Consider the following 13,690-nt stretch of genomic DNA (forward strand, 5'->3'; position numbering starts at 1 on the left):
ATTTTGATGAACATTCTTTGAATACTGTTTTTAAGTTGGAACCTATCAGTGTGTTAGATCTTTGTCCTATGAGCTAGGATGCATTTTGTCCATTTCACAGATGAGAAAACAACTAACCTGTCCGAGATCACAAAGCCAGTAACAGGAAGGGCAAGGCTTTGAACCCGGTGAAGATACAACAGCCAGGTCCCTACACTGCCCTGGGGCCTTGCACTCAGGAAGCCAAACCAAGCCCACTGGCTCACCTAATAGTCGGGGCGGGGCATGCTTCTCTGTGCGTAGGGGTTCTGCATGAGGCTGTCCTTGGGGAAGGTGGCTTGGACTTTAGGGAAGAGGCTCCCTTCTGCTCCGAGATTGCTGAAGCCTGTTGTCGACATTCTCACACTGTGATAGTCGTTCTCAATCAGGTTCTGTTCTTCAATGCCCTTTGTCTTCGATCTGTAATTAGTAACGGGAATTAGGATCTGACAATGGCAGAAAGTTCCTGAAAGCAAATGCTAATGCCAATATTCTTTTTAAAAAATGTTTTAAAATTTGCAAATATTTTCAAATTTACCGTATTTGAATTACCAAAAAAAATATTGCAGAGTTCTCATACATCATCGCCCAGATTCCCCACTTGTTAACATTTCTGAACCATTTAAGCTTAAGTTGCAGACCTGATGACCCATAACCTATAATATTTCAGTGTAGAGTCCGTAAGCCTGAGGACTGTCTCCTCATAAGCTTCGTGTAACCATTAAAACCAGAGGGCTAACACTGATCCGACATTACCATCTAATTCCACCAGGCCACATAGATTTCGCTAATGTTAGTATTCTTAAGTGTGCTTTTGAATTATTTATGGAAATAACAATAGAAGTCAAAGAGGAAAGATGGTTTGTGATACATTTTTCCATTCAAGCCAAGTCTATGTCTATAGAAGCACCTCAGTGAATGAAACAAGTTCAAGGTGTAGAGGTCTTAATGCCTTTCTGTATTGGCCTCGGGGATAAGCATTTCAAGCCAAGTGAAATTCTTACAGGTGAAGGAGGCATCTGCCCCAATTCACCCTGATCGTGACCTTATTCTTCCTTCTGTCCCTCGGGCCACAGACGTGCCCCTGCAGTGTCCTAGACCAGTGGTCGGCAAACTGCGGTTCGTGAGCCACATGTGGCTCTTTGGCCCCTTGAGTGTGGCTCTTTCACAAAATACCACGTGCGGGCACGCATCTACAATGCAATTGAAACTTCGTGGCCCATGCGCAGAAGTCCATGAGCAGAAGTTCTGCCAGCAAATATATAGAAATCAAGGGCATTTCCCAGGACAGGAACACTTCCATGCCATACCTCAGGAAGATAAGTGCAATCACCATGCCAAGAATGAGGATGCCAGCAATGGTGCCCACGATAGTGAGAATCAGCTGAAATGCTGAAAGGGAAAAGAGAAGAGCTGGAGCAGTATCCTACAAGCAAGCCCCGCTGTCTGTCTCCTGCACAGGTGTGTGTGTTCCGGGGGCTCACCCAATCAGGCTTTCAGCTAGCTCGGACCCCTCCAGGGCCAGCTTGGATGGGTCCCTCACCTCTCCCCACAACCTCCAAACCCCAACGGTATGTTCAGAACTCAATCAGAAGAGGCAGCCTTGCCAGATAAAAGACCAGAAACGCGAAGGTGGCCATGGAGGCCATGGGATCTGTAGGGAATGGGATCTCAACCAAGGACCACACTCCCTCCTGAGCTCCGCTGCCTTTGGCTGCCCCCCACACCTGACCTGGATGATAAGCTGGGGCGGGGGGACCTAGGAGGTTGGGGTTAAGTTGTCACTCATAGAGGAGATAAGCCATGGCTTGGTAGAATCGGTGAGGGGAGAGTCTGCAGGTTCATTACCACCAGCCTCCCTCTCGAGATGTGTTGTCTAGCACGGCTGAGCACTTGAGATGTGGCTATGAGATGGCCGGTGTGTGTAACATGCACAGTGGATTTCAAACACATTTGAAAAACACTGTAAAATATCCCGTGAATAATTCTTATGTTGAAGGGATAACATTGTTGATACAGTGAGTGAAATAAAATGTCATTAAAATCAATTTCTCTTTACCTTTAGAAATTTACTTAGAATTTTACAATTTGAAATTAAATATGATGCTCACATTATATTTCTATTAGATCATGCTGCCCTGGACCCTTTCTCTCTCTGCCACCTGACTGTCATGTATGCCTCCGCCTGGGTTCACGGGGCCGTAGACCATTACACCTCCAAGGTCATCCAGCCTCACCTTCTCATTGTATAGGTGTGGACACTGAAAGCCCGGATGGAAGAAATGACTTAGTATATCCAGTTCTGCCAGCAAATATGTAGACATCGAGAGCATTTCTTATCACTAACTTTGGAGGTGGCTGGAGGCCAAACGTAATATTTCCCTCATCTTGGATCATTTCGTAAAATTTTAAATGTAAAATAATTTAAAATAGACTAGTAAAGTTAGTATTGTCCCAACCTGGTGGGTGTGAAGGGTGGGAGGAAACGAAGCCGTTGAATTTGCAACAACAGATCTCAAACTACTAGGTAGCCCTGAAGCATATGTCAGTATTGAAATGTCTGGTGTCTAGCTCTCCTCTTCCCCAACCACAACCACGTTTGGAATACACGGGTCTTTTATCCTTTCTAGTAGCAGAAAATGCATAGTTAAGCTACTGTTGAAAACGAATAGGACGGTAGGATGCCCTTGGCTGACTGGGAACTTGTCCAGAGGCGCCTGCCCACCTCTTGGGCCGAGTTCTGTGATTTCCTACAGCAAAGGTGCTGCTGTCTGTGACCTGCGGGCGGGAGGGGCTGGCACCACCCAGAGGACACGCTGCAGGCAGGTCCCTCCCTCTCTATGACGGGAGCCAGAGGCTTCGGGGGGCTGGACTGAATTCTGAATGGGATTAATGTTTGTTTTTCAGGTGCTTAACAGCAAAGCAAGACTTTTATACTCACGGTCTTCACAGTTGACTCCACTGTAGCCAAATGCACACCTAAGATACAAGACATGACAGGAAACCATGGTAAAGGGCGTGTGGGAGCGTGTCAGGGTTCCCACCCTGCCCCCACGTCTTCCTTTCCAGCGTTCTCTCATCCTCCCCTCCCTTGTTCTTTCTCCTCTTTCTCTTTCCTTCCTTACAGTCCCAGTCTCCAGGTGAGCATCTTCCATGGAGCTCTAGAAGGTTTGTGTGTGTGTGTGTGTGTGTGTGTGGGGGGGTGTCACATAATCCCAGGAGGTCTTATTTTCTGCTGATGGAATACTCTGTCCCCTGAGCTCTGGGAATATTCAGCAATCCCGGGGGAGCAGAACCCCAGAGGCACGGAGCATAGGGGGACCCCCTCCGGCTGGGAGGCCATGGGCCTCTGCACTGTACGCTGAAGAAAAGGATGGATATCCTCTGAGCTTCAGTTTCCTCACCTGCAAACGGGGACTGACACGTTCCTGATGGTGCTGTTGTGTGAGAGGTATCCCTAGTGTGGCTCCCAGCACACAGAAGTGTCAGAAACTACTGAAGACAACAATGGTGATGATGATGATGATGATGCTCTATACCTACTGACTGACGCCAGGATACCAGCTTTCTGACCCTAAGCCATGTTGCATAAGCTCTATCCTTATCCTTTACCCCCTAACCAGCTCCAGCCATGGCAGGATAAGAAGGGAGTGGTTTCTCTTACGCTTGGCAGCTCCCCTTGGCGTCCCTCTGGTAGCCCGGCAGGCACACGCAGTCAAGGCTCCCACCGCTCTGCACCAGGCACTGCATGTTGTACTCTGCTTTGCAGGTATCAGGACACTTTGGACCCAAAGCTTCAAAACAGAGTGAATTCTGGGTCATCTTCAGAACCAACCTCTTTAGCCCCAAAGTGATACGTCACAGAATACAATTTTTCACATTTCTTTTTCGCGGCAAAATGAGGTGCCCCTGGGCTGTGCACACGGTGTGCCCTGAGAAGCTGCCCATGGGCTGCCACACCAGCTCTCAGCCAAGCCCCTGCTTCAGTCATGTGTCTAGAGCCAAATGTCACAGCCCTCAGAACCTGAGATGCACCTGGACCCTTGAGCAGTAAAGTTTGTGTTTTGCAAATGTGAAAGCAGGGAGGGCAGGCGTTGTGCAGAACATTTAGAAGCAGGTGGAACACTTACCAAGACACAGAGCCGTCTGTGGGTTGGGTCTTGACAGCCCCGGTTTGCACTTGCACTGTAAGATATCACTGCAGTCGTCTTGCTCATTTACACACCCATAGAACTCACACCGATTTTGCTCTGAGGGGCACAGATAATTCCAAAATATATTTGTTGTTATAACTGTTGTTATAATTGCCTTTTAATAAGTTTGGGGATTTAACAAATGAAAATCTGGGATTCTAAAACCCAACTCCCCAATCCTCTCTTCCATGACGATTTCCTTACATTATTCAATTCAAATTAATTCCATCGAAAGCAGTGCAATTATGTTCCAGTTCAAGATTCCTTTTGTACCTCGCTCGATGCTGGGCGAGGGACACAGTAGCTATATAACTTTTGGGTCCCATCTTGGTAGAATTACATGTTTGAATCCACAGAGAGTTGTTTCAAGCAACTCATAATCCAGACTTTAAGTACAATGGGACATTAGGGGCTCAAGTTACTAAAGGTAACATCATGGAGATGGGAATTGGGCTGCCTTGAAAGATAGGGAAGATTTGAACAGTCAGAGGAGAGGCAAAATCTTTCTAAGTAGAGTAAACAAGGCATGAGCAGAAGCAAAGAATTCTTGTTAGGGAGTAGTGGTGTTGTATGTGGGTAGGGGAAAGGCAGTGTGGTAAAGGGGAAGAAATAGAAAATTCTTGGCTGTGCCATTGGGGCTCTTGGCTATGGGCTCTCTCTGTTCAATCATTTGATTTTTGGTGGGTCCAAGTTCCCTCAATCTGTAAAATGGGGCGAGTAATTCTTACTTCACATGATTGTTGTGAGAACTGAATGAGCTAATGTAAGTGCACGCCCACTGTCGGAGTCTCAACAAATAATCATTCTTTTGTTCATTCATAGGTGTAGCAGGGTTTGAATGCCAGGCTAAGGACCAGGACTTTTATCCCATAAGCCTGAGAATCCATTGGTAGATTCTGAGCAGGAGCAAGGTGTGAAAAAACAATCTTTGAAGAATGTTAGTCTAGAATGGGTAAAGAGGTGATTATATATATATATATATATATATATATATATATATATATATATATTAGAATATCACTCAGCCATAAAAAAGAATGAAATCTTGCCATATATGACAACATGGATATATATAGGTCCTAGAGGATATTTTGCCAAGTAAGATAAATCAGAAAGAGAAATACCATATAATTTCATGTATATGTGAAATCTGAAAAACAAAATAAACAAACAGAAACAAACTCATAGGTACAGAGGACAAATTGATGATTACCAGATGGGAGGGAGAATGAGGGAGTGGATGAAAAAGACAAAGGGATTAAGAAGTGCAAATCACCAGTTATAAAAATAGTCACAGGGATGTACAGTACAGCACAGGGAACATAGTCAATAACACTGTAGTAACTGTATGGTGGTAGATGGGTACTAGACTTATCAGGGTGATCACTTTGTAAGGCATATAAATGTCGAATCACTATGCTGTACACTTGAAACTAATATAATATTGTATGTCAACTGTAGCTGAAAAATAGATTTTAAAAGAATGTTACTCTAGAAGCAGGTTGGAAAGCATTTGGAATAAAAAGATGAGTCTGAGACTAGACTAGGGGGAGAGAACAGGAGGTAGAACAGTTATGTGGATACTCTCTTCCAAACATCCCAGACCTGTAACAAACCTTCCTTCATGCTATTTAAAAATGCCTCCGATTAAAAGTCTAGAGAAAAAGATTCTACAACTTTTGACACAGAAGGCAGACCCTGTCTTTGCAGCAGAGGCAGGAAGCAGAAAAAGGTGTTTCCCCCTAAAACAGTGGTTCTCAACCTTCCTAATGCCGTGACCCTTTAATACAGTTCCTCATGATGTGGTGGCCCCCAGCCATAAAATTATTTTCGTTGCTACTTCATAACTGTAATTTTGCTACTGTTATGAATCGTAATGTAAATATCTGATATGCAGGATGTATTTAGGAGACCCCTGTGTCACAAAGAGTCGTTTGACACCCAAAGGGGTCGCGACCCACAGGTTGAGAACCGCTGCCCTAAAAGTTCTGAGCCTCTCACTTCCCTTTGCTGGGCGTACAGGCTGCTGTGGCCACGTCTAACTGGCATCCTTTGGTAATTTGTTAATATATGTAAGAGCGCATGCCTGGTCTCAGAGGGGAGAGATGTTGAGAGGAGTTGTCAAGAGAGAGCAATTCTCCAGCCAAGGTCAAATGGTTTCAAGTGTGCCAGGGCTTCAAGCCAAGGCGGTTACAGAGGAGAGCCCAACCGAGAGAATTACACAGGGGACCCCAACTTTATCTTGAAGAATGCACGGCTTATTTTCAGCTGGCAACCACTCTGCATGGCCAGTCTCCATGCTGATGGGGACCCCCGGCTTCCTCGCACTTGCTAGAAGTCTCATCTAGCCAAAAGCAGAGTGTATGCAAAGGTTCATCTTGCCTTGCTGACAATTTCATCTTCCAGGGAGTAGGGGTTGGGACGGCCTGAATTGCTACTCTGCACCGAATTCTGGCCCAAGGAGAAATCGATGGGCAGGTAGAAGTGATGGGTCCCTTGGAATACAAGAACGAAGTGATAGCCAGAGAGAGGAGTATGACTTTGACGGAGTAAAAATTGGAATGTTCAGAAGGGAAAAGGTGTAACTCTGTGGCACGAGACCCTGAAAGACGAATTCAATTCTGAAAATGTAATTCTAACTGTGCAGTTGCTAAATGAGCTGTAAAAAAAAAAATGTGGGGAGAGGGTCAGGGAATAGAAACTGGCATGGTTTGCACAGGAAGCTGTCAAATGAGACATAGAAAATATGGAAAGAAGGTCCCAAACCAAAGACAGAATATTAAAAGTGTGAGAGAAAGGCGAGAGCCCCCAAAGAGCTCAATAACCAAACCCAAAACAACAACAAAATCCAGCAACAAAGGGCAAAGGGATGAAGTGGGAAAATGGGTAAACGAATGGAGGGGTGTGTGTGTGTGTGTGTGTGTGTGTGTGTGTGTGTGTGTGTGTGTTATGTGTTTTCCATGCTATAGGGGCTCAAGGAGAGGCCAGCCTGTTTGGTGTAATGTTGATGGCTAACATAGGACAAACAGAACGGCTCCCAACTATTCTCTCCAGTCTCCCTGCCAGAAAATGACACTTAGATGGAAAGAGTTGAATGGACATGGCTGTCGGGACTGCAGCCCAAGGAGAGCAAACAGTAGTAGGAGCCCCCATCTCTTCCAGTAGAATTTAAATGTCTTATCATAGAGCATTTACACTCCAGGTCCTGAGAGAATAGTGAGGGTCTTTGAGAAGAGGTGCTGGAACGCTATAAATGAACAGGATTTATTTATATTTTCAGAAAGAGAAGTTTGGGACCCTAGGTCAAGGAGGTCACAATCATTAAAGAGTAAACATTGTAAGAGACTAAAGAGTTTTAGAAACATCGAAGAAAAGGACGGGGGAGCCAGGAAGGGAATCGGGAGTATGATGGGGTGGGGGGTGGGGCGCAGGGAGAAGAGGACCTCAGGACGGGAAAGTACCCGTGTCAAATGCTGCAGACAAACCAACTGTGCCTTGGCAGACGCGTTTGGACTTGGCAGCCAGGACTGAGAATCAGTTGTACAATGCTTCCACCGTAGCTGGCTCTCTGAGATGGGGAACTTCTGATGACTGCTGTAATAGTGTCAGTTTACTCATGCCTTCCTGGACCCATGCCCTTTGCTAGGGCCTGACACACTGCTCTTGGCCATGTGAATTGCTTTGGCCATCACGACAGCTATAAATGTGCCATAAGCAGAAACTTGAGAAATACCTATGCTTTGAGACACCCTCTCGCTGCTTTTGAAACTCTTTAGGACTAGCCTGCTGAAGGATGAGAGACCATGTGGAGCAGAGACAAACCATCCAGCTGAACCACCTTAGATCAGTCAGCCCCCAGCTGACCCACCCAGCAGCTAACAGCAATTGCTTAAAGTGAGCCCAGCAGAGATCAGCCACGCCTGGCATAGATCAGCAGACCTGCTCGGCTGGACCCAGCCCAAGTTCTGACCCACAGAATGATGGCATTGCAATAAATAAATAGGCCGCTAAGTTTTGGGGTGGTTTGTAACACAGCAAAAGTGAATTGTTACAGCAAGGCTATGAGTTTGTGTATCTGCCTAAAAGGGAAGCAGAATAGGTAAAATTTCTCTAATCCAGCGGTTCTCAGCCTGTGGGTCGCGAACAATGAAAATACATCCTGCATATCAGATATTTACATTACGATTCATAACAGTAGCAAAATTACAGTTATGAAGTAGCAACGAAAATAATTTTATGGTTGGGGGTCACCACAACATGAGGAACTGTATTAAAGGGTCACGGCATTAGGAAGGTTGAGAACCACTGCCTTTTGGAAAGCTATAACTTGGAATAAAGCCCTCTTGTTTCACCTTGCTTCCTCTTTCCCTGTCCAGAGACTATTTGTTCAAGGCTACCTTCCAAAAAGAGAAACAAACTGGTCAGTTTGAGGAGTTGAGAGATAGTTAGGAAGGAGTAGAAAGCAAGTGAGAGAAGAAAGGGAGTAAGAATGGACTAGTGGAAAGTCCATTCTTGGAGATCTATAGATTCAGTTATTCAATTCCTCTTGCCCCCTTCTTACATATAATGAGAAAGTTTACAAAAGGGTAGGTGGATGTTCAGGTAAATTTTGAATAAAATTATTTCATACTTACTAGTATAGTCTGAAAAGGTATTAGGGTTGCTTGCAACTGCTTTATTAATTGCGTTAGATACGGTCGTCTCATTTTCTTCTGAAGTTTCTGCAAAAAGGTTTACTACTGTTACATCAACCAGCTTGTCACCAGCACGCATTTCAGATCTTGCTGGAGCAGATGTTCTGAAAATGAAATGAATTCACCACTTGAGGACGTGAACACAAGCATCCACAGATTGGTCTTTGAACTTCCTGTCCAACCAAGTCTCCCAGTTCCCTTCCTGATGCACAGATACAGCCATAGTTAGGGGCCTAATAAGGAGGCTGGGGTTGCAATAAGGTAGCAATTTATAGGCCCAGAGTTTTCTGCTCAATGTGTGTTCAGAGGAAACCTATGGCTAAAGCAATATCCCATTGGAGGATCCTGAGAAAAATTGTGGACAATCATTTTTAGAATCTAGGAGCCTGGGACTAACCAGATGGTCCCAGGTATACAGATGAGGTAACCCAAGTTCAGAGAGGTTCAAACAACTGCCCATCCATGCAGCCAGGAAGCGCCATGGCCAGGATTCAGATTTGTCTGAAGCCATCCCTCCCCACTATTCCTGTGTTATCCAGTCATGCTACAAGCAGGAACTCCCTGTTGTCCACTAAACCAAAGCAAAGGCCTGGAACGGGGCCAGCCCTCCAGCAGCCATCCCCTGTGAACTTCCAGCTCAGAGCCTCTGTGTCAGGGACCCGCCTCTCTGCCTGCTGCCTGCCCCTTGCCACGCGCCACTGTGCCTGCCCTTAGTCTGCCTTCTGGTCTCCTGGCTGCCAATCACACTTGCCCCTCATTTACCATCAGCTCAAAACTCACCAACTTCAGGAGGCTTTCTCTGAATTACATGCATAAATATACACTGTATCTTATTCCACAAAGAATTGACAAAGCTTATAAAGATAGATGTGATAGTCAAAGCATAAAATATGGATTCATTAGGGCTGCTTTTCCTGCACAACTTCATTCATCCTAGAGCAGTGGTTCTCAACCTTCTGGCCCTTTAAATACAGTTCCTCATGTTGTGGTGACCCCCAACCATAAAATTATTTTCATTGCTACTTCATAACTGTAATGTTGCTACTGTTATGAATCGTAATGTAAATATCTGATAAGCAGGATGGTCTTAGGCGACCCCTGTGAAAGGGTCATTTGACCGCCAAAGGGGTCGCGACCCGCAGGTTGAGAACTGCTGTCTTAGAGCATTCTTTCCTAGGGCTGCAGCACCTGGGAGTGAATGTGCTTCCGAGAAGGCTGATACAGAACCGCTAACTTCTTGAGACCCCTTTGCCTCTTTGTGTCCCTAAATAGCCCTCAACACTGGTCACTGCATATTGATGTGCTCAATAAGTGCTTGTTTTTACTGCAGGAAGAGCTCAGTACTGGTTCTTCAGCAGCCACTGGTGGGATTTGGGTGTTGTCTCCCTCACTTCCCCCATATGAGGGAAGAGATGACCATGAGCCATTCATTCTTTTCCTAGCCCCTGGAATGCACATTCCGGGGATTGACCAGGTGTGGTTTGTAGCCAAGGGGTCAAACCAAACAAACGGATCCAGGTGATGCCCTGGACCATGCATGCAAATTGCTAAAGAGCCAATCACAGACAGCATCTTGCTGGCCTCAGGGTACAGTCTGCCCAGCCACACCAAGGTCAGTGTGACATCAGGCTGACTACCTCTTCCTGACGTGTGACTTCCCACTGGCGGCCTTAGTGCTGCACAGGGAACTCAAGAGAAGATGAGAAGTCAAGCAAACGCACACCAAAGTACCCCACCGGTCCATAGCAGCCTTACCTTACTCTATGAATCACAGTCTGTCCATAATCAGGATTTTTAAATGCATCTGCAAACTGTGGCAGAGAAGAACAAATTTAGTAACAGCTACCAAGAGGCAGGGAAAGTGATACTGTATCTAGGTTTTAACATACATACATTTCTAAACTCCTGTATATAAATACACATGGTTCACTGCAGAAATTATTTATTCTTGATATGCTCTCTAACACCTTTCAGTAATGTTTGCTGTAAAATGGTAAGAATGTAATATAAGTCAGGGTTATCCAAGAAAAAGTTGGAAACCTAAAAAAGCAAAGTCAATGGTCATACTCTTAAAAATTAAGGTGACTAACTTATTAGGTTTGTCTTTTTAAAGTCACGGTAAAGTTTTGCGTATTTATTAGACGTATCTGCCTGCTCCATACACGCATCAATTCACCTATGGAACACTTCTTCAGTTGTCTGCAAGGCAAGTGCACCAGGGGATAAGAAGGCAGGCGCTATCCAATCAGGCCTGCCTGGCCGCCACTGCACAACAGAGCCAGCAAGTGAGGAGAAGGCAGGTCTGAGGTCAGGCAGATCTGGGTTCAAATCCCAACCTTCTCCCTCATCAGCCTGGTGACCTTCAGAGGGCTCCTTCACTTTCCCGGTCCTTGACTGCCTAATCCACAAAATAGGCACCAGAGTATTCTCTCTCCCAGAGGCCTCTTTGGAGAATTAGAAGTATTACACATACAATGCCAGGTCCCGCATGCAACAGGGCAACTCCAAATCAGGGACTAGCCATTTGGGTCCAGCTGGGTAAAACAATGGATCCTGGGAGACTTCTCAAGGTCTGAGCTGGGACTGCCCCAGCTACCAAGTCTGCTGAGAGGACCCTGCAGAAAGGAACTTGTCTCTATTTTCCTATCTCTCAGAGTTGCAAGGGAGTTCTGGCACATCCCTTTTGGATTCACAGCCTCTTGGAAATGAAAAGAACTCTCTCTCCCCTTCCTGGTGCCCCTGGGACCATCAAGACCTGACTGAGACCAAGTCCCTAAACTGGTCTCTGGAGCTGGAGGGGCCTTTTGGTGGCCATAGTGGCCAGTGCTGGGTAAAGGCACACGAGAAAATCCAGGGCCCCCTGGGAGGAGGAGCACCTTGACGCTGCCTTCTTCAATGTACTGATTTTCATCCAGGCCGGCAAATGGGAACGTGGATCCAGAATAAGAGGAGACGACATGGGCAGCTGGCCCGTTGGGCACAGGGGCATGACCGGGGCCAGGGCAGCCGGGGTTTTATCCCAGCAGTGCCAGGCACCAGCTGTTCCATCCTGGGCACCAGTTCTCACTGTACAATCTGTAAACTCGTTTGGATAATCTTTTTTTATATGTTATCAATTCTAATAACAAAACTCTTTCATAATGATGTAATTCCGAATGGAAAGACATTGTCATAGAATAAGACCTTAGTTTTTACGGTAATGTCTTGCTACACTTTGGGAAACACTGGCTGGATGCCCTCTGCAAGCCCCTGCAGGCCCCACGCCTGTGGTTCTGGCATGGAGATCTCGCGTGGGCACAGCCGCTCACGATACCACAATGGAAAGGAGCAATTGTGCACCCTGGCATTTTTGACAAGAGGGAGGAAGCGGACCAGATGCGCCTTCAGATGGAGCTCCTCTTCCAGGTATTAAAAAACTCACACTAGCTCAGAAATGTATGCAAATTGGAATGAGAAAAAAAAAGGAACATCTTTAAAGGTTTTCTGTTCAATTCTGTGGAAATAATTCATTTTAAAACATCATTATATTTACCTGCTCATTTAAAAACATTCTAAGAGCTTATGTAACGACCGGAGTGGCATGGCTGGGGCGAGGACCATGGGGAGGCCCAGTGCCCGAGGAAGGTTCCAGGGACTCAGGTCAGCTGCTGTTCACCGACCAGTCCGAGTGCATTTCGCTGCTTGAACAACTACTGGGACAGCTGTTCCACCTGAGTATCAGCCCTCTGCTCTGCGACTCAGTGTTATACAGGAAGGAAGGTTGGGAAACACTTACGAATTTTCTAATTTGCATGTATAACTTTTCATAGGCCGGCGACTTTTCATTTTCCAAGCCAGTTGTTTCTGATACCTTTACTTTAATTGTTCCAGGGAAAACCTTTCCTGAAATTCAAGCAGAATCTTTCTGTAATGTTTAATTTAAAGAGGGTCATTTTCATGTTGTTTAAAAACATACTTTAAAAGAATTCTAAGCATTATATGATGCTGTGACAGGAAGCCTGGAAATGCGATAAATGTTACCCCAAATCCCACCCAGCCTAACACAGCCATTTCCATTTTGGTATAAGGTATCCCCAACTTTGCAAAAGGGCGCTTTATTCTACTTCACTTTGACGAAAGGCCTACATCAGGACCTGTTTCGTGAACCAAAAAAAACCCTGAGGATTTTTGCTTTTATAAAAAAAGGTGAAAATCAAAAATAGTGTTCAGCGTTGTAAGTAATTAATTAATTTTTTAATCCTCACCTGAGGGTATTTCTTTTCCATTGATTTTTAGAGAGAGTGGAAAGGAGGGGGAGAGACACACAGAGAGAAACATCGATGTGAGAGAGACACACATCGGTTCGGAGCTGGGGGATCAAGCCTGCAACCAAGGTATGTGGCCTTGACCGGAATCAAACCTGTGACCCTTCAGTCCACGGGCCGGTGCTCTAACCACTGAGCAACCATCAGCATTCAGCATTTTGCAGCAAGCTGCTATAGAGGCAGCTCACACCCTGAGCAGTGAGAGTGGCCCACCAGCTCCTTCCCTAGAAACACCCCTCAGCATCCCAGCACCAAACAGCCATAGCTCTGCACTGTGTCTGCGCTTTATCTCTGTGTATTTTGTGCTGTGTTAGCAGGATGTCTCCTAAGGTAATTGCTTCTTCATTTTACACCATTTCGGTGTACAAAAGGTTTTAGTGGAAAGCTCTGCTTTCAGATAGCAGGGAAATCTATATTTCCTCCAGTTCCTTTTTTTCCTATGCATAGTTTATATCATTATAATTCCAAATTTATAGCATTA

General features: G+C 45.6%; 1 protein-coding gene across 1 annotated transcript in view; it reads right to left on the minus strand.

Moving 5' to 3' along the window:
* Window positions 1-245: 245 nt before the first annotated feature.
* Window positions 246-13,690, minus strand: part of MUC13 (mucin 13, cell surface associated) — a 42,019-nt gene continuing 28,574 nt past the window's right edge. The window contains exons 5-12 of the mRNA XM_036348542.1: window positions 12,681-12,787; window positions 10,661-10,716; window positions 8,846-9,009; window positions 4,149-4,268; window positions 3,683-3,812; window positions 2,960-2,997; window positions 1,346-1,410; window positions 246-464 (exon numbers count right to left, since the gene is read on the minus strand). Of these exons, the coding sequence (XP_036204435.1) occupies window positions 246-464; window positions 1,346-1,410; window positions 2,960-2,997; window positions 3,683-3,812; window positions 4,149-4,268; window positions 8,846-9,009; window positions 10,661-10,716; window positions 12,681-12,787 (899 nt within the window). The remainder of the gene's footprint in view (window positions 465-1,345; window positions 1,411-2,959; window positions 2,998-3,682; window positions 3,813-4,148; window positions 4,269-8,845; window positions 9,010-10,660; window positions 10,717-12,680; window positions 12,788-13,690) is intronic.

The sequence above is a fragment of the Myotis myotis genome, unplaced genomic scaffold (genome assembly GCF_014108235.1).
Source record: "Myotis myotis isolate mMyoMyo1 unplaced genomic scaffold, mMyoMyo1.p scaffold_m19_p_2, whole genome shotgun sequence".
In the NCBI taxonomy this organism is placed as follows: domain Eukaryota; kingdom Metazoa; phylum Chordata; class Mammalia; order Chiroptera; family Vespertilionidae; genus Myotis; species Myotis myotis.